General features: G+C 49.9%; 1 protein-coding gene across 1 annotated transcript in view; it reads right to left on the bottom strand.

The window, feature by feature from the left end:
• Window positions 1–21,733, bottom strand: part of TTC1 (tetratricopeptide repeat domain 1) — a 29,923-nt gene extending 8,190 nt beyond the window's left edge. Inside the window, exons 1-2 of the mRNA XM_077266442.1 lie at window positions 21,426–21,733; window positions 5,549–5,609 (exon numbers count right to left, since the gene is read on the bottom strand). Of these exons, the coding sequence (XP_077122557.1) occupies window positions 5,549–5,609; window positions 21,426–21,647 (283 nt within the window). The 5' untranslated portion in view covers window positions 21,648–21,733. The remainder of the gene's footprint in view (window positions 1–5,548; window positions 5,610–21,425) is intronic.
• Between the last annotated feature and the right edge of the window lie 466 nt (window positions 21,734–22,199).

The raw sequence follows: 22,199 nt of genomic DNA, 5'->3' as shown, positions 1-22,199 counted from the left end.
CAGCATCATACAAGGAAAACTTTTGCAATCATGATCCATATAAACACTCTAGATCTATCCCAGAGATTGAGGAATAATGCCTTGATACCAGACAATGTATGTGACAAATCTTGCCACACTCTGCAGCTCTCCTCTGCCAGCATTGTTGTGTCACCATAATGTAATGACATGACAGTGCCGGCAGAGTAGAGCTGCAATGGATAGAGTAAATCACATTGAAAAAGCCAATTCTGGCCTTCTCTGGGTGAATGGGGATGTTGCTTTTTTTACTCCTCACATGATGATGCCTTCTTATGATTAGGCAATGCTATCACCCCTTTTTCCTGAGGGTAAAATTAGCATATTAGGTGCAGTAAACTTTAGCAGCCAATCTCTCCGAAATGCATAGGAGAAATAAAACCTGTGGCCACGATTCAAATGTCGCATAATATTTGTGCAAAATATTTGAGACTTTTGGTGCATTTCACTCCAGTTTTCGACAGCAAATCGGGCACAGCTGGGGAAGAGGTCAACAGGGCGTGGCAACGCCTACCGACAAAGTCACTAAAAAAGGCAGTGTTCCTTATGCCATAAATGTTACTCCAGTCCCTTACCGGAGTTAGGGTATGTGCAAAATGTGCAGCTGAAAATTATTTTGCATCTCCTGATGTGTTGGCAGGAAAAATGCTGAGTAAAATATCTGCCTTTTTTAAGGTTTCTTTTTTTTTTTTTTTACAGCGTTAGTAAAGGTGAAAAAGTCCAACAGAATTGCCATGCTGCAGACATGACACTGATTCACAACTGCATGGAAAAAATAAGTCAGATTTTAGAAATCTCATTCACTTTGCTGCATCAGTAAAATGCTGTGTTTTTTGCATATTACACTTCAGGCGAGGAGCATGGAGGTGCAGATCACTAATAAGATGTGCCTGATTCATTAACTCTTCCACCTCTAATGCCATTTTTCTTTTTTTTTTTCCCCTTTCCTCCTTACGAGAGCCACAATTTTATATTTTTTTCGTCACTATGGCCATGCGAGGGCTTATTTTTTGCGGGATGAGTTGTACTTTTGAACGGCACCATTGATTTTACCATATAGTGTACTGGAAAATGGGAAAAAAAAAATTCCAACTGTGGTGAAATTGCAATAAAAAAAAAGTACAATTCTACAATTGTCTTTTGGGTTTTTATTTACCACGTTCACTATAAGGTAAAACTGACCCGCCATTATGATTCCCCAGGTCAGTACGAGGACACAGACACCAATCATGATGAAAGAAAATGTCGAATTTTGTATGAAAAAAAGTTTTTGCGTTTGCCGCCATTTTCCGCAGTGTCTCCATTTTTTTCGGCATCTGGGGCTGGGTGATGGCTTATATTTTGCACCCTATGCTGATGTTTTTTATTGATACCATTTTAGGGTAGATATGTTTTCATTGCCTATTACTGCAAAAGTTGTGGCGACCAAAAAACGGTAATTCTGTTTGTTTTTTTCTCCTTACGCCTTTTATCAATCAGATTAATTTAATTTATACTTTATTAGATCAGGCGTTTCTGAACGCAGCAATGCCAAATGTGTATTTTTTTCTTTTAAATGTTTTTATCTTTAATGGGGCAAAAGTGGGGTGGTTTGAACTTGTGTTTATAACACTTTTTTACTTTTTACTCTCTCTGTCATGGGCAGGATTTGTGAAGTGCTTCCAGCCAGTGGGTGTTAAATGCCATCAGTGAATGACAGTGACATTTAACTGGTTAACAGCTGCCAATCTATCTCAGATGCACTTGCGTGTGTTACGAGGCACATGATGGCTGATTAAGTCAGCCATCATGTGCGGGGAAAGATACGCACTCAGTGTCATAGGCCTCATCAAAGGCAGGGACATGGCCGATGGCATAAATATACGCCATCGGTCATGAAGGGGCTAAGTGGCGTCTTATTCCTGCTTGCCCATCATTGAGACGACTAGCGCATGACAGGCCAGTCTTAATGAATCAGTCTATGTTTTATTCAGCCCCTTTATTATATGACAACAAAAGAAATAACTAAGAGTTCACCTCAGTTCAATTCGAGTGATGAAATGATTCCCATAATAAAATGTGATGTTTACTGAATGTATTAGAAAGACATGAAAAGTCAAGACAAACACACTAGAAGCAAGGAAAATCATGAAAAAAGTGTGACAGGTACATTATCACATTTACATATGCCAAATAAACAGATTATGATCACTGGAATACAAAATAAAAAGTGGTAAAAAATAAATCAATATAATAACAACCAATGATATAGACTATATGTATGTCAGTCAAACTTGCAATGATGGAGTCTACAAAAGTAGAAATATAATGATTGTTTACAAAAAATATAAACAAAATGTAATCCGGTTGATGAATGCCAGAAAGTAAACGAGGCCTTAGAGAGATGAACGAAAAAGTGACCTCCGTGCTGCATGGAAACGGGTCAAAACAAAAGTGGGCTTCATTCAGCCTCTCTGGGATTAGCACTGAGTCTCTGCCGCTGCTCCCAGTGTCTGTTACTGTCAGCAGCGCTGCAGTCAATCACTTCTACCCAGGTTGACGGCACCCACTCAGCTACGTTATCGTCTGGTGATGTCAGCAAAGCAAACAAGAACAGAAACCGGAAGCAGCGCTTGACCCAGAAAGGGTGATTAAGGCCAGTCAGACAGGAAAAACCCTTTAATATATACAGTACAGACCAAAAGTTTGGACACACCTTCTCATTCAAAGATTTTCTGTGTTTTCATGACTATGAAAATTGTACATTTACACTGAAGGCATCAAAACTATGAATTAACACATGTGGAATTATATACTTAACAAAAAAGTGTGAAACAACTGAAATTATGTCTTATATTCTAGGTTCTTCATTGTAGCCACCTTTTGTTTGATGACTGCTTTGCACACTCTTGGCATTCTCTTGATGAGCTTCAAGAGGTAGTCACCAGGAATGGTTTTCACTTCACAGGTGTGCCCTGTCAGGTTTAATAAGTGGGATTTCTTGCCTTATAAATGGGGTTGGGACCATCAGTTGTGTTGTGCAGAAGTCTGGTGGATACACAGCTGATAGTCCTACTGAATAGACTGTTAGGCCACGTTCACACGCTGCGGGTTCCTCTGCGGGTTAATCCCGCAGCGGAATTGAAAATCTGCAGGGCAAAACCGCTGCGGTTATCCCTGCAGATTTATTGCGGTTTGTTCCGCGGTTTCCGCTGCGGGATTACTGCTGTACTATTGATGCTGCATATGCAGCAATATGCAGCATCAAATGGAATGTAAAAAATAATAAAAATTGGCTATACTCACCCTCTGACGTCGCGATCTCCCCGGCGCTGCAAGCGGCTGTGCCGACAAGGACCTTCGTGACGTCACGGTCATGTGACCGCGGCGTCATCACGGTCATGTGACCGCGACGTCACCACAGGTCCTGTTCGGCACAGCAACTGAGACCGGACGCCGCGGGCAGCGCTGAGAGGTGAGTATAGCATGATTTTTTATTTTTATTCTTTTTTTTACACCCAAATATGGTTCCCAGGGCCTGGAGGAGAGTCTCCTCTCCTCCACCCTGGGTACCACCCGCACATTAACCGCTTACTTCCCGCAACGTGGGCACAGCCCCATGCGGGAAGTAAGCGGTTCAATGCATTCCTATGGGTGCAGAATCGCAGCGATTCTGCACAAAGAAGTGACATGCTGCGGGTTGTAAACCGCTGCGTTTCTGCGCGATTTTTCCCGCAGCATGTGCACAGCGGTTTGCGGTTTCCATAGGGTTTACATGTTAATGTAAACGCTATGGAAACTGCTGCGGACCCGCAGCATCAAAATCGCCGCGGTTCCGCGGTAAAAACCGCAAAGTGTGAACATGGCCTTAGAATTTGTATTATGGCAAGAAAAAAGCAGCTAAGTAAAGAAAAACGAGTGGCCATCATTACTTTAAGAAATGAAGGTCAGTCAGTCCGAAAAATTGGGAAAACTTTGAAAGTGTCCCCAAGTGCAGTTGCAAAAACCATCAAGCGCTACAAAGAAACTGGCTCACATGAGGACCGCCCCAGGAAAGGAAGACCAAGAGTCACCTCTGCTTCTGAGGATAAGTTTATCCGAGTCATCAGCCTCAGAAATCGCAGGTTAACAGCAGCTCAGATTAGAGACCAGGTCAATGCCACACAGAGTTCTAGCAGCAGACACATCTCTACAACAACTGTTAAGAGGAGACTTTGTGCAGCAGGCCTTCATGGTAAAATAGCTGCTAGGAAACCACTGCTAAGGACAGGCAACAAGCATAAGAGACTTGTTTGGGCTAAAGAACACAAGGAATGGACATCAGACCAGTGGAAATCTGTGCTTTGGTCTGATGAGTCCAAATTTGAGATCTTTGGTTCCAACCACCGTGTCTTTGTGCGACGCAGAAAAGGTGAACGGATGGACTCTACATGCCTGGTTCCCACCGTGAAGCATGGAGGAGGAGGTGTGATGGTGTGGGGGTGCTCTGCTGGTGACACACTTGGGGATTTATTCAAAATTGAAGGCATACTGAACCAGCATGGCTACCACAGCATCTTGCAGCGGCATGCTATTCCATCCGGTTTGCGTTTAGTTGGACCATCATTTATTTTTCAACAGGACAATGACCCCCAAACCCACCTCCAGGCTGTGTAAGGGCTATTTGACCAAGAAGGAGAGTGATGGGGTGCTACGCCAGATGACCTGGCCTCCACAGTCACCAGACCTGAACCCAATCGAGATGGTTTGGGGTGAGCAGGACCGCAGAGTGAAGGCAAAAGGACCAACAAGTGCTGAGCATCTCTGGGAACTCCTTCAAGATTGTTGGAAGACCATTCCCAGTGACTACCTCTTGGTGCTAATCAAGAGAATGCCAAGAGTGTGCAAAGCAGTCATCAAAGCAAAAGGTGGCTACTTTGAAGAACCTAGAATACAAGACATAATTTCAGTTGTTTCACACTTTTTTGTTAAGTATATAATTCCACATGTGTTAATTCATAGTTTTGATGCCTTCAGTGTGAATTTACAATTTTCATAGTCATGAAAATACAGAAAAATCTTTAAATAAGAAGGTGTGTCCAAACTTTCGGTCTGTACTGTATATTTTTTTAATCTGCACATGCCCCTTTATTTGCCTGCCTTACTATTAAGGCTACTTTCACACTGATCCGTCGGTACGGGCCCTTCGCAATGCGTCGGGCCGACGTACCGACAGACGCTGTGAAATAACTGCAAGACGTGGGCAGCAGATGAAGTCTTACGACGCTTCCGTTGCCCATTCTGCAGTTCGGGGAGGAGGGGGCGGAGTTTCGGCCGCGACGCACAAAAAAGTTACATGGAACGTTTTTTGTGCCGAAGGTCCGCCAAAACACGACGCATCCGACGCACAACGGATGCGACGTGTGGCAATGTGTCGCTAATGAAAGTCAATGGAGAAAAAACGCATCCTGCGGGCAACTTTGCAGGATGCGTTTTTTTCTCCAAAACGACGCATTGCGACGTACGTCACACAACACAAGTGTGAAAGTAGCCTAAGCAGACGGGCGCTCACCTCCTTTCTTGAAGAGCTCGTTTCCTTCTTCCTTTATCTCGCTGCTTTGTTTTCTTCTTTCCTATGAACAGATAAGGTCACGTCACTTCCCATACAGCGATCACAGCTGCAAGTGTGAACACGGCCGACCATAAAGAGGAATATTCACATGGCAAGAGCCGCAGAGGGGGGTCCCGAGCGTCAGACCCCACATTACAGCCATAGGCTTCATAGAAAGTCCAACCACTCTCATCATCCATCCATCGTTGCTCACCTCTCTCTCCTCCTCGGTCAGGTCCTACTACTCTCATCATCCATCTCATCACTGCTCACCCTCTCTCCTCCTCGGCCATGTCCAACCACTCTCATCATCCATCCCATCATTGCTCACCTCTCTCTCTCCTCCTCGGTCAGGTCCAACCACTCTCATCATCCATCCCATCACTGCTCACCTCTCTCCTCAGTCAGGTCCAACCACTCTCATCATCCATCCCATCATTGCTCACCTCTCTCTCTCCTCCTCGCTCAGGTCCAACCACTCTCATCATCCATCCCATCATTGCTCGCCTCTCTCCTCAGTCAGGTCCAACCACTCTCATCATCCATCCATCATTGCTCACCTCTCTCTCCTCCTCGGTCAGATCCAACCACTCATCATCCATCCCATCATTGCTCACCTCTCTCCTCAGTCAGATCCAACCACTCATCATCCATCCAATCATTGCTCACCTCTCTCCTCAGTCAGATCCAACCACTCTCATCATCCATCCCATCATTGCTCACCTCTCTCTCCTCCTCGGTCAGATCCAAACACTCTCATCATCCATCCCATCATTGCTCACCTCTCTCCTCAGTCAGGTCCAACCACTCTCATGATCCATCCCATCATTGCTCACCTCTCTCCTCAGTCAGGTCCAACCACTCTCATCGTCCATCCCATCATTGCTCACCTCTCTCCTCAGTCAGGTCCAACCACTCTCATCATCCATCCATCATTGCTCACCTCTCTCTCCTCCTCGCTCAGGTCCAACCACTCTCATCATCCATCCCATCATTGCTCACCTCTCTCCTCAGTCAGATCCAACCACTCATCATCCATCCCATCATTGCTCACCTCTCTCTCTCCTCCTCGGTCAGATCCAAACACTCTCATCATCCATCCATCATTGCTCACCTCTCTCCTCAGTCAGGTCCAACCACTCTCATCATCCATCCCATCATTGCTCGCCTCTCTCCTCAGTCAGGTCCAACCACTCTCATCATCCATCCCATCATTGCTCGCCTCTCTCCTCAGTCAGGTCCAACCACTCATCATCCATCCCATCATTGCTCACCTCTCTCCTCAGTCAGATCCAACCACTCTCATCATCCATCCCATCATTGCTCACCTCTCTCTCCTCCTCGGTCAGATCCAAACACTCTCATCATCCATCCATCATTGCTCACCTCTCTCCTCAGTCAGGTCCAACCACTCTCATCATCCATCCCATCATTGCTCGCCTCTCTCCTCAGTCAGGTCCAACCACTCTCATCATCCATCCCATCATTGCTCACCTCAGTCAGGTCCAACCACTCTCATCATCCATCCCATCATTGCTCACCTCTCACTCCTCCTCGGTCAGGTCCAACCACTCTCATCATCCATCCCATCACTGCTCACCTCCCTCCTCAGTCAGGTCCAACCACTCATCATCCATCCCATCATTGCTCACCTCTCTCCTCAGTCAGGTCCAACCACTCTCATCATCCATCCCATCATTGCTCACCTCTCACCTCAGTCAGGTCCAACCACTCTCATCATCCATCCCATCATTGCTCACCTCTCTCCTCAGTCAGATCCAACCACTCTCATCATCCATCCCATCATTGCTCACCTCTCTCCTCAGTCAGGTCCAACCACTCTCATCATCCATCCCATCATTGCTCACCTCTCACCTCAGTCAGATCCAACCACTCTCATCATCCATCCATCATTGCTCACCTCTCTCTCCTCCTCGCTCAGGTCCAACCACTCTCATCATCCATCCCATCATTGCTCACCTCTCTCTCCTCCTCGCTCAGGTCCAACCACTCTCATCATCCATCCATCATTGCTCACCTCTCTCTCCTGCTCGCTCAGGTCCAACCACTCTCATCATCCATCCCATCATTGCTCACCTCTCTCTCCTCCTCGCTCAGGTCCAACCACTCTCATCATCCATCCCATCATTGCTCGCCTCTCTCCTCAGTCTGGTCCAACCACTCTCATCATCCATCCATCATTGCTCACCTCTCTCTCCTCCTCAGTCAGATCCAACCACTCATCATCCATCCCATCATTGCTCACCTCTCTCCTCAGTCAGGTCCAACCACTCTCATCATCCATCCCATCATTGCTCACCTCTCTCCTCAGTCAGGTCCAACCACTCTCATCATCCATCCCATCATTGCTCACCTCTCTCTTCAGTCAGGTCCAACCACTCTCATCATCCATCCATCATTGCTCACCTCTCACCTCAGTCAGGTCCAACCACTCTCATCATCCATCCCATCATTGCTCACCTCTCTCCTCAGTCAGGTCCAACCACTCTCATCATCCATCCCATCATTGCTCACCTCTCACCTCAGTCAGATCCAACCACTCTCATCATCCATCCATCATTGCTCACCTCTCTCTCCTCCTCGCTCAGGTCCAACCACTCTCATCATCCATCCCATCATTGCTCACCTCTCTCTCCTCCTCGCTCAGGTCCAACCACTCTCATCATCCATCCATCATTGCTCACCTCTCTCTCCTGCTCGCTCAGGTCCAACCACTCTCATCATCCATCCCATCATTGCTCACCTCTCTCTCCTCCTCGCTCAGGTCCAACCACTCTCATCATCCATCCCATCATTGCTCGCCTCTCTCCTCAGTCTGGTCCAACCACTCTCATCATCCATCCATCATTGCTCACCTCTCTCTCCTCCTCAGTCAGATCCAACCACTCTCATCATCCATCCCATCATTGCTCACCTCTCTCCTCAGTCAGGTCCAACCACTCTCATCATCCATCCCATCATTGCTCACCTCTCTCTCCTCCTCGCTCAGGTCCAACCACTCTCATCATCCATCCATCATTGCTCACCTCTCTCTCCTCCTCGGTCAGATCCAACCACTCATCATCCATCCCATCATTGCTCACCTCTCTCCTCAGTCAGATCCAACCACTCATCATCCATCCAATCATTGCTCACCTCTCTCCTCAGTCAGATCCAACCACTCTCATCATCCATCCCATCATTGCTCACCTCTCTCTCCTCCTCGGTCAGATCCAAACACTCTCATCATCCATCCCATCATTGCTCACCTCTCTCCTCAGTCAGGTCCAACCACTCTCATGATCCATCCCATCATTGCTCACCTCTCTCCTCAGTCAGGTCCAACCACTCTCATCGTCCATCCCATCATTGCTCACCTCTCTCCTCAGTCAGGTCCAACCACTCTCATCATCCATCCATCATTGCTCACCTCTCTCTCCTCCTCGCTCAGGTCCAACCACTCTCATCATCCATCCCATCATTGCTCACCTCTCTCCTCAGTCAGATCCAACCACTCATCATCCATCCCATCATTGCTCACCTCTCTCTCTCCTCCTCGGTCAGATCCAAACACTCTCATCATCCATCCATCATTGCTCACCTCTCTCCTCAGTCAGGTCCAACCACTCTCATCATCCATCCCATCATTGCTCGCCTCTCTCCTCAGTCAGGTCCAACCACTCTCATCATCCATCCCATCATTGCTCGCCTCTCTCCTCAGTCAGGTCCAACCACTCATCATCCATCCCATCATTGCTCACCTCTCTCCTCAGTCAGATCCAACCACTCTCATCATCCATCCCATCATTGCTCACCTCTCTCTCCTCCTCGGTCAGATCCAAACACTCTCATCATCCATCCATCATTGCTCACCTCTCTCCTCAGTCAGGTCCAACCACTCTCATCATCCATCCCATCATTGCTCGCCTCTCTCCTCAGTCAGGTCCAACCACTCTCATCATCCATCCCATCATTGCTCACCTCAGTCAGGTCCAACCACTCTCATCATCCATCCCATCATTGCTCACCTCTCACTCCTCCTCGGTCAGGTCCAACCACTCTCATCATCCATCCCATCACTGCTCACCTCCCTCCTCAGTCAGGTCCAACCACTCATCATCCATCCCATCATTGCTCACCTCTCTCCTCAGTCAGGTCCAACCACTCTCATCATCCATCCCATCATTGCTCACCTCTCACCTCAGTCAGGTCCAACCACTCTCATCATCCATCCCATCATTGCTCACCTCTCTCCTCAGTCAGATCCAACCACTCTCATCATCCATCCCATCATTGCTCACCTCTCTCCTCAGTCAGGTCCAACCACTCTCATCATCCATCCCATCATTGCTCACCTCTCACCTCAGTCAGATCCAACCACTCTCATCATCCATCCATCATTGCTCACCTCTCTCTCCTCCTCGCTCAGGTCCAACCACTCTCATCATCCATCCCATCATTGCTCACCTCTCTCTCCTCCTCGCTCAGGTCCAACCACTCTCATCATCCATCCATCATTGCTCACCTCTCTCTCCTGCTCGCTCAGGTCCAACCACTCTCATCATCCATCCCATCATTGCTCACCTCTCTCTCCTCCTCGCTCAGGTCCAACCACTCTCATCATCCATCCCATCATTGCTCGCCTCTCTCCTCAGTCTGGTCCAACCACTCTCATCATCCATCCATCATTGCTCACCTCTCTCTCCTCCTCAGTCAGATCCAACCACTCTCATCATCCATCCCATCATTGCTCACCTCTCTCCTCAGTCAGGTCCAACCACTCTCATCATCCATCCCATCATTGCTCACCTCTCTCCTCAGTCAGGTCCAACCACTCTCATCATCCATCCCATCATTGCTCACCTCTCACCTCAGTCAGATCCAACCACTCTCATCATCCATCCATCATTGCTCACCTCTCTCTCCTCCTCGCTCAGGTCCAACCACTCTCATCATCCATCCCATCATTGCTCACCTCTCTCTCCTCCTCGCTCAGGTCCAACCACTCTCATCATCCATCCATCATTGCTCACCTCTCTCTCCTGCTCGCTCAGGTCCAACCACTCTCATCATCCATCCCATCATTGCTCACCTCTCTCTCCTCCTCGCTCAGGTCCAACCACTCTCATCATCCATCCCATCATTGCTCGCCTCTCTCCTCAGTCTGGTCCAACCACTCTCATCATCCATCCATCATTGCTCACCTCTCTCTCCTCCTCAGTCAGATCCAACCACTCTCATCATCCATCCCATCATTGCTCACCTCTCTCCTCAGTCAGGTCCAACCACTCATCATCCATCCCATCATTGCTCACCTCTCTCCTCAGTCAGGTCCAACCACTCTCATCATCCATCCCATCATTGCTCACCTCTCTCTCCTCCTCGCTCAGGTCCCACCACTCTCATCATCCATCCATCATTGCTCACCTCTCTCTCCTCCTCGGTCAGATCCAACCACTCATCATCCATCCCATCATTGCTCACCTCTCTCCTCAGTCAGATCCAAACACTCTCATCATCCATCCATCATTGCTCACCTCTCTCTCCTCCTCGGTCAGATCCAACCACTCATCATCCATCCCATCATTGCTCACCTCTCTCTCCTCCTCGGTCAGATCCAAACACTCTCATCATCCATCCATCATTGCTCACCTCTCACCTCAGTCAGGTCCAACCACTCTCATCATCCATCCCATCACTGCTCGCCTCTCTCCTCAGTCAGGTCCAACCACTCTCATCATCCATCCCATCATTGCTCGCCTCTCTCCTCAGTCAGGTCCAACCACTCATCCTCCATCCCATCATTGCTCACCTCTCTCCTCAGTCAGATCCAACCACTCTCATCATCCATCCCATCATTGCTCACCTCTCACCTCAGTCAGGTCCAACCACTCTCATCATCCATCCCATCATTGCTCACCTCTCTCCTCAGTCAGGTCCAACCACTCTCATCATCCATCCCATCATTGCTCACCTCTCACCTCAGTCAGATCCAACCACTCTCATCATCCATCCATCATTGCTCACCTCTCTCTCCTCCTCGCTCAGGTCCAACCACTCTCATCATCCATCCCATCATTGCTCACCTCTCTCTCCTCCTCGCTCAGGTCCAACCACTCTCATCATCCATCCATCATTGCTCACCTCTCTCTCCTGCTCGCTCAGGTCCAACCACTCTCATCATCCATCCCATCATTGCTCACCTCTCTCTCCTCCTCGCTCAGGTCCAACCACTCTCATCATCCATCCCATCATTGCTCGCCTCTCTCCTCAGTCTGGTCCAACCACTCTCATCATCCATCCATCATTGCTCACCTCTCTCTCCTCCTCAGTCAGATCCAACCACTCTCATCATCCATCCCATCATTGCTCACCTCTCTCCTCAGTCAGGTCCAACCACTCTCATCATCCATCCCATCATTGCTCACCTCTCTCCTCAGTCAGGTCCAACCACTCTCATCATCCATCCCATCATTGCTCACCTCTCTCTTCAGTCAGGTCCAACCACTCTCATCATCCATCCATCATTGCTCACCTCTCTCTCCTCCTCGCTCAGGTCCAACCACTCTCATCATCCATCCCATCATTGCTCACCTCTCTCTCCTCCTCGCTCAGGTCCAACCACTCTCATCATCCATCCATCATTGCTCACCTCTCTCTCCTCCTCGGTCAGATCCAACCACTCATCATCCATCCCATCATTGCTCACCTCTCTCCTCAGTCAGATCCAACCACTCTCATCATCCATCCCATCATTGCTCACCTCTCTCTCCTCCTCGGTCAGATCCACTCTCATCATCCATCCATCATTGCTCACCTCTCTCCTCAGTCAGGTCCAACCACTCATCATCCATCCCATCATTGCTCACCTCTCACCTCAGTCAGGTCCAACCACTCATCATCCATCCCATCACTGCTCACCTCCCTCCTCAGTCAGGTCCAACCACTCTCATCATCCATCCATCATTGCTCACCTCTCTCTCCTCCTCGCTCAGGTCCAACCACTCTCATCATCCATCCCATCATTGCTCACCTCTCTCTCCTCCTCGCTCAGGTCCAACCACTCTCATCATCCATCCATCATTGCTCACCTCTCTCTCCTCCTCGGTCAGATCCAACCACTCATCATCCATCCCATCATTGCTCACCTCTCTCCTCAGTCAGATCCAACCACTCTCATCATCCATCCCATCATTGCTCACCTCTCTCTCCTCCTCGGTCAGATCCAAACACTCTCATCATCCATCCATCATTGCTCACCTCTCTCCTCAGTCAGGTCCAACCACTCTCATCATCCATCCCATCATTGCTCGCCTCTCTCCTCAGTCAGGTCCAACCACTCATCATCCATCCCATCATTGCTCGCCTCTCTCCTCAGTCAGGTCCAACCACTCATCATCCATCCCATCATTGCTCACCTCTCTCCTCAGTCAGATCCAACCACTCTCATCATCCATCCCATCATTGCTCACCTCTCTCCTCAGTCAGATCCAACCACTCTCATCATCCATCCCATCATTGCTCACCTCTCACCTCAGTCAGGTCCAACCACTCTCATCATCCATCCCATCATTGCTCACCTCTCTCCTCAGTCAGGTCCAACCACTCTCATCATCCATCCCATCATTGCTCACCTCTCACCTCAGTCAGATCCAACCACTCTCATCATCCATCCATCATTGCTCACCTCTCTCTCCTCCTCGCTCAGGTCCAACCACTCTCATCATCCATCCCATCATTGCTCACCTCTCTCTCCTCCTCGCTCAGGTCCAACCACTCTCATCATCCATCCATCATTGCTCACCTCTCTCTCCTGCTCGCTCAGGTCCAACCACTCTCATCATCCATCCCATCATTGCTCACCTCTCTCTCCTCCTCGCTCAGGTCCAACCACTCTCATCATCCATCCCATCATTGCTCGCCTCTCTCCTCAGTCTGGTCCAACCACTCTCATCATCCATCCATCATTGCTCACCTCTCTCTCCTCCTCAGTCAGATCCAACCACTCTCATCATCCATCCCATCATTGCTCACCTCTCTCCTCAGTCAGGTCCAACCACTCTCATCATCCATCCCATCATTGCTCACCTCTCTCCTCAGTCAGGTCCAACCACTCTCATCATCCATCCCATCATTGCTCACCTCTCTCTTCAGTCAGGTCCAACCACTCTCATCATCCATCCATCATTGCTCACCTCTCTCTCCTCCTCGCTCAGGTCCAACCACTCTCATCATCCATCCCATCATTGCTCACCTCTCTCTCCTCCTCGCTCAGGTCCAACCACTCTCATCATCCATCCATCATTGCTCACCTCTCTCTCCTCCTCGGTCAGATCCAACCACTCATCATCCATCCCATCATTGCTCACCTCTCTCCTCAGTCAGATCCAAACACTCTCATCATCCATCCATCATTGCTCACCTCTCTCTCCTCCTCGGTCAGATCCAACCACTCATCATCCATCCCATCATTGCTCACCTCTCTCTCCTCCTCGGTCAGATCCAAACACTCTCATCATCCATCCATCATTGCTCACCTCTCTCCTCAGTCAGGTCCAACCACTCTCATCATCCATCCCATCACTGCTCGCCTCTCTCCTCAGTCAGGTCCAACCACTCTCATCATCCATCCCATCATTGCTCGCCTCTCTCCTCAGTCAGGTCCAACCACTCATCATCCATCCCATCATTGCTCACCTCTCTCCTCAGTCAGATCCAACCACTCTCATCATCCATCCCATCATTGCTCACCTCTCTCTCCTCCTCGGTCAGATCCACTCTCATCATCCATCCATCATTGCTCACCTCTCTCCTCAGTCAGGTCCAACCACTCTCATCATCCATCCCATCATTGCTCACCTCTCACCTCAGTCAGGTCCAACCACTCATCATCCATCCCATCACTGCTCACCTCCCTCCTCAGTCAGGTCCAACCACTCATCATCCATCCATCATTGCTCACCTCTCTCCTCAGTCAGGTCCAACCACTCATCATCCATCCTATCACTGCTCACCTCCCTCCTCAGTCAGGTCCAACCACTCATCATCCATCCCATCATTGCTCACCTCTCTCCTCAGTCAGGTCCAACCACTCTCATCATCCATCCCATCATTGCTCACCTCTCACCTCAGTCAGGTCCAACCACTCATCATCCATCCCATCACTGCTCACCTCCCTCCTCAGTCAGGTCCAACCACTCATCATCCATCCATCATTGCTCACCTCTCACCTCAGTCAGGTCCAACCACTCTCATCATCCATCCCATCATTGCTCACCTCTCTCCTCAGTCAGGTCCAACCACTCATCATCCATCCCATCATTGCTCACCTCTCACCTCAGTCAGGTCCAACCACTCATCATCCATCCCATCACTGCTCACCTCCCTCCTCAGTCAGGTCCAACCACTCTCATCATCCATCCATCATTGCTCACCTCTCTCTCCTCCTCGCTCAGGTCCAACCACTCATCATCCATCCCATCATTGCTCACCTCTCTCTCCTCCTCGCTCAGGTCCAACCACTCTCATCATCCATCCATCATTGCTCACCTCTCTCTCCTCCTCGGTCAGATCCAACCACTCATCATCCATCCCATCATTGCTCACCTCTCTCCTCAGTCAGATCCAACCACTCTCATCATCCATCCCATCATTGCTCACCTCTCTCTCCTCCTCGGTCAGGTCCAACCACTCTCATCATCCATCCCATCATTGCTCACCTCTCACCTCAGTCAGATCCAACCACTCTCATCATCCATCCATCATTGCTCACCTCTCTCTCCTCCTCGCTCAGGTCCAACCACTCTCATCATCCATCCCATCATTGCTCACCTCTCTCTCCTCCTCGCTCAGGTCCAACCACTCTCATCATCCATCCATCATTGCTCACCTCTCTCTCCTGCTCGCTCAGGTCCAACCACTCTCATCATCCATCCCATCATTGCTCACCTCTCTCTCCTCCTCGCTCAGGTCCAACCACTCTCATCATCCATCCCATCATTGCTCGCCTCTCTCCTCAGTCTGGTCCAACCACTCTCATCATCCATCCATCATTGCTCACCTCTCTCTCCTCCTCAGTCAGATCCAACCACTCTCATCATCCATCCCATCATTGCTCACCTCTCTCCTCAGTCAGGTCCAACCACTCTCATCATCCATCCCATCATTGCTCACCTCTCTCCTCAGTCAGGTCCAACCACTCTCATCATCCATCCCATCATTGCTCACCTCTCTCTTCAGTCAGGTCCAACCACTCTCATCATCCATCCATCATTGCTCACCTCTCTCTCCTCCTCGCTCAGGTCCAACCACTCTCATCATCCATCCCATCATTGCTCACCTCTCTCTCCTCCTCGCTCAGGTCCAACCACTCTCATCATCCATCCATCATTGCTCACCTCTCTCTCCTCCTCGGTCAGATCCAACCACTCATCATCCATCCCATCATTGCTCACCTCTCTCCTCAGTCAGATCCAAACACTCTCATCATCCATCCATCATTGCTCACCTCTCTCTCCTCCTCGGTCAGATCCAACCACTCATCATCCATCCCATCATTGCTCACCTCTCTCTCCTCCTCGGTCAGATCCAAACACTCTCATCATCCATCCATCATTGCTCACCTCTCTCCTCAGTCAGGTCCAACCACTCTCATCATCCATCCCATCACTGCTCGCCTCTCTCCTCAGTCAGGTCCAACCACTCTCATCATCCATCCCATCATTGCTCGCCTCTCTCCTCAGTCAGGTCCAACCACTCATCATCCATCCCATCATTGCTCACCTCTCTCCTCAGTCAGATCCAACCACTCTCATCATCCATCCCATCATTGCTCACCTCTCTCTCCTCCTCGGTCAGATCCACTCTCATCATCCATCCATCATTGCTCACCTCTCTCCTCAGTCAGGTCCAACCACTCTCATCATCCATCCCATCATTGCTCACCTCTCACCTCAGTCAGGTCCAACCACTCATCATCCATCCCATCACTGCTCACCTCCCTCCTCAGTCAGGTCCAACCACTCATCATCCATCCATCATTGCTCACCTCCCTCCTCAGTCAGGTCCAACCACTCATCATCCATCCCATCATTGCTCACCTCTCTCCTCAGTCAGGTCCAACCACTCTCATCATCCATCCCATCATTGCTCACCTCTCACCTCAGTCAGGTCCAACCACTCATCATCCATCCCATCACTGCTCACCTCCCTCCTCAGTCAGGTCCAACCACTCATCATCCATCCATCATTGCTCACCTCTCACCTCAGTCAGGTCCAACCACTCTCATCATCCATCCCATCATTGCTCACCTCTCTCCTCAGTCAGGTCCAACCACTCATCATCCATCCCATCATTGCTCACCTCTCACCTCAGTCAGGTCCAACCACTCATCATCCATCCCATCACTGCTCACCTCCCTCCTCAGTCAGGTCCAACCACTCTCATCATCCATCCATCATTGCTCACCTCTCTCTCCTCCTCGCTCAGGTCCAACCACTCATCATCCATCCCATCATTGCTCACCTCTCTCTCCTCCTCGCTCAGGTCCAACCACTCTCATCATCCATCCATCATTGCTCACCTCTCTCTCCTCCTCGGTCAGATCCAACCACTCATCATCCATCCCATCATTGCTCACCTCTCTCCTCAGTCAGATCCAACCACTCTCATCATCCATCCCATCATTGCTCACCTCTCTCTCCTCCTCAGTCAGATCCAAACACTCTCATCATCCATCCATCATTGCTCACCTCTCTCCTCAGTCAGGTCCAACCACTCTCATCATCCATCCCATCATTGCTCGCCTCTCTCCTCAGTCAGGTCCAACCACTCATCATCCATCCCATCATTGCTCGCCTCTCTCCTCAGTCAGGTCCAACCACTCATCATCCATCCCATCATTGCTCACCTCTCTCCTCAGTCAGATCCAACCACTCTCATCATCCATCCCATCATTGCTCACCTCTCTCTCCTCCTCGGTCAGATCCACTCTCATCATCCATCCATCATTGCTCACCTCTCTCCTCAGTCAGGTCCAACCACTCTCATCATCCATCCCATCATTGCTCACCTCTCACCTCAGTCAGGTCCAACCACTCATCATCCATCCCATCACTGCTCACCTCCCTCCTCAGTCAGGTCCAACCACTCATCATCCATCCATCATTGCTCACCTCTCTCCTCAGTCAGGTCCAACCACTCATCATCCATCCTATCACTGCTCACCTCCCTCCTCAGTCAGGTCCAACCACTCATCATCCATCCCATCATTGCTCACCTCTCTCCTCAGTCAGGTCCAACCACTCTCATCATCCATCCCATCATTGCTCACCTCTCACCTCAGTCAGGTCCAACCACTCATCATCCATCCCATCACTGCTCACCTCCCTCCTCAGTCAGGTCCAACCACTCATCATCCATCCATCATTGCTCACCTCTCACCTCAGTCAGGTCCAACCACTCTCATCATCCATCCCATCATTGCTCACCTCTCTCCTCAGTCAGGTCCAACCACTCATCATCCATCCCATCATTGCTCACCTCTCTCTCCTCCTCGCTCAGGTCCAACCACTCTCATCATCCATCCCATCATTGCTCACCTCTCTCTCCTACTCGCTCAGGTCCAACCACTCATCATCCATCCCATCATTGCTCACCTCTCTCCTCAGTCAGATCCAACCACTCTCATCATCCATCCCATCATTGCTCACCTCTCTCTCCTCCTCGGTCAGATCCAAACACTCTCATCATCCATCCATCATTGCTCACCTCTCTCCTCAGTCAGATCCAACCACTCTCATCATCCATCCCATCATTGCTCACCTCTCTCTCCTCCTCGGTCAGGTCCAACCACTCTCATCATCCATCCCATCATTGCTCGCCTCTCTCCTCAGTCAGGTCCAACCACTCTCATCATCCATCCCATCATTGCTCGCCTCTCTCCTCAGTCAGGTCCAACCACTCATCATCCATCCCATCATTGCTCACCTCTCTCCTCAGTCAGATCCAACCACTCTCATCATCCATCCCATCATTGCTCACCTCTCTCCTCAGTCAGATCCAACCACTCTCATCATCCATCCCATCATTGCTCACCTCTCTCTCCTCCTCGGTCAGATCCAAACACTCTCATCATCCATCCATCATTGCTCACCTCTCTCCTCAGTCAGGTCCAACCACTCATCATCCATCCCATCATTGCTCGCCTCTCTCCTCAGTCAGGTCCAACCACTCTCATCATCCATCCCATCATTGCTCACCTCTCACCTCAGTCAGGTCCAACCACTCTCATCATCCATCCCATCATTGCTCACCTCTCACTCCTCCTCGGTCAGGTCCAACCACTCTCATCATCCATCCCATCACTGCTCACCTCCCTCCTCAGTCAGGTCCAACCACTCATCATCCATCCATCATTGCTCACCTCTCTCCTCAGTCAGGTCCAACCACTCATCATCCATCCCATCATTGCTCACCTCTCTCCTCAGTCAGGTCCAACCACTCTCATCATCCATCCCATCATTGCTCACCTCTCACCTCAGTCAGGTCCAACCACTCATCATCCATCCCATCACTGCTCACCTCCCTCCTCAGTCAGGTCCAACCACTCATCATCCACCCATCATTGCTCACCTCTCTCCTCAGTCAGGTCCAACCACTCATCATCCATCCTATCACTGCTCACCTCCCTCCTCAGTCAGGTCCAACCACTCATCATCCATCCCATCATTGCTCACCTCTCTCCTCAGTCAGGTCCAACCACTCTCATCATCCATCCCATCATTGCTCACCTCTCACCTCAGTCAGGTCCAACCACTCATCATCCATCCCATCACTGCTCACCTCCCTCCTCAGTCAGGTCCAACCACTCATCATCCATCCATCATTGCTCACCTCTCTCCTCAGTCAGGTCCAACCACTCTCATCATCCATCCCATCATTGCTCACCTCTCTCCTCAGTCAGGTCCAACCACTCATCATCCATCCATCATTGCTCACCTCTCTCCTCAGTCAGGTCCAACCACTCTCATCATCCATCCCATCATTGCTCACCTCTCTCCTCAGTCAGGTCCAACCACTCTCATCATCCATCCCATCATTGCTCACCTCTCTCCTCAGTCAGGTCCAACCACTCATCATCCATCCATCATTGCTCACCTCTCACCTCAGTCAGGTCCAACCACTCATCATCCATCCCATCATTGCTCACCTCTCTCCTCAGTCAGGTCCAACCACTCATCATCCATCCATCATTGCTCACCTCTCACCTCAGTCAGGTCCAACCACTCATCATCCATCCCATCATTGCTCACCTCTCTCCTCAGTCAGGTCCAACCACTCATCATCCATCCATCATTGCTCACCTCTCTCCTCAGTCAGGTCCAACCACTCTCATCATCCATCCCATCATTGCTCACCTCTCTCCTCAGTCAGGTCCAACCACTCATCATCCATCCATCATTGCTCACCTCTCACCTCAGTCAGGTCCAACCACTCTCATCATCCATCCCATCATTGCTCACCTCTCTCCTCAGTCAGGTCCAACCACTCATCATCCATCCATCATTGCTCACCTCTCTCCTCAGTCAGGTCCAACCACTCTCATCATCCATCCCATCATTGCTCACCTCTCTCCTCAGTCAGGTCCAACCACTCATCATCCATCCCATCATTGCTCACCTCTCTCCTCAGTCAGGTCCAACCACTCATCATCCATCCATCATTGCTCACCTCTCACCTCAGTCAGGTCCAACCACTCATCATCCATCCCATCATTGCTCACCTCTCTCCTCAGTCAGGTCCAACCACTCATCATCCATCCATCATTGCTCACCTCTCTCCTCAGTCAGGTCCAACCACTCTCATCATCCATCCCATCATTGCTCACCTCTCTCCTCAGTCAGGTCCAACCACTCATCATCCATCCATCATTGCTCACCTCTCACCTCAGTCAGGTCCAACCACTCTCATCATCCATCCCATCATTGCTCACCTCTCTCCTCAGTCAGGTCCAACCACTCATCATCCATCCCATCATTGCTCACCTCCCTCCTCAGTCAGGTCCAACCACTCATCATCCATCCCATCATTGCTCACCTCTCTCTCCTCCTCGGTCAGATCCAACCACTCTCATCATCCATCCCATCATTGCTCACCTCTCTCTCCTCCTCGGTCAGATCCAACCACTCTCATCATCCATCCCATCATTGCTCACCTCTCTCCTCGGTCAGGTCCAACCACTCTCATCATCCATCCATCATTGCTCACCTCTCTCCTCAGTCAGGTCCATCCACTCTCATCATCCATCCATCATTGCTCACCTCTCTCCTCAGTCAGGTCCAACCACTCTCATCATCCATCCATCATTGCTCACCTCTCTCCTCGGTCAGGTCCAACCACTCTCATCATCCATCCATCATTGCTCACCTCTCTCCTCCTCGGTCAGATCCAACCACTCTCATCATCCATCCCATCATTGCTCACCTCTCTCTCCCCCTCGGTCAGATCCAACCACTCTCATCATCCATCCCATCATTGCTCACCTCTCTCTCCTCCTCGGTCAGATCCAACCACTCTCATCATCCATCCCATCATTGCTCACCTCTCTCTCCTCCTCGGTCAGGTCCAACCACTCTCATCATCCATCCCATCATTGCTCACCTCTCTCTCCTCCTCGGTCAGATCCAACCACTCTCATCATCCATCCCATCATTGCTCACCTCTCTCTCCTCCTCGGTCAGATCCAACCACTCTCATCATCCATCCCATCATTGCTCACCTCTCTCTCCTCCTCGGTCAGGTCCAACCACTCTCATCATCCATCCCATCATTGCTCACCTCTCTCTCCTCCTCGGTCAGGTCCTTCTCCATCTCCAGCAGCGCCTTCTCATCCAGCTCCACGTCTTCTCCCCCAGATGCAGCACCTTCTCCATTCTCTGATTCCGCCTCCCCTTCCCTCTCTGACTCCTTCCTATTCGCTTCCGCAAGCTCCTCGGTGCAGTCATGGAAGTCCTCCTCTTCTACTTCCTCACCAGAGCGTTCAATCCCCGCAGCCTCCATCTCTCCCTGCTCCTATCGCTTTCGAGTCACTATAGCGATATCTAAAACGTCACTTCCGGCGTTCACTTCCGGGTTCCTCGAGAAGCAAACGTCACATCCGGAAAAATCGTTTCCAACCTTGTGACGTCACGTTGTGTTTCCTTGAGCGGCATGACTTCTTCAATAAACTTTATTGCGAGTGAACAAAAGACACAGACTCTCTTTCAGCCCCAGAACTTTATATAATAATGTCATTGTAGTAAATTATAAAGTATTCATCGAAGGGGTTGTTTATATCAATTTATATCCAAATGTTATCTATTTAGGTAATATTAACCCCATAAAGGGTTGACCGACCTTAGGCTACTGGTCTGCAGTCACACTGCGCACACACACTGAGGATTATCTCCAGTGTCTGGCAATTTGCATATATGCAGTCATTTGCCCACAAGACGTATGCAGTCTCGCTCAATGCAAGCGACGATGGACACGTCTAGTCGGAATGTGACCGGAAGTAAGCAAATCGCATACTTGCGGACACATGACCACCCCCTCACATTGCCCACACTGGAG

Source organism: Ranitomeya variabilis, chromosome 5 (genome assembly GCF_051348905.1).
Source record: "Ranitomeya variabilis isolate aRanVar5 chromosome 5, aRanVar5.hap1, whole genome shotgun sequence".
NCBI lineage: Eukaryota > Metazoa > Chordata > Amphibia > Anura > Dendrobatidae > Ranitomeya > Ranitomeya variabilis.
The sequence above is the reverse complement of the archived record's forward strand: the minus strand, read 5'-3'. Positions and strand labels throughout refer to the sequence as shown.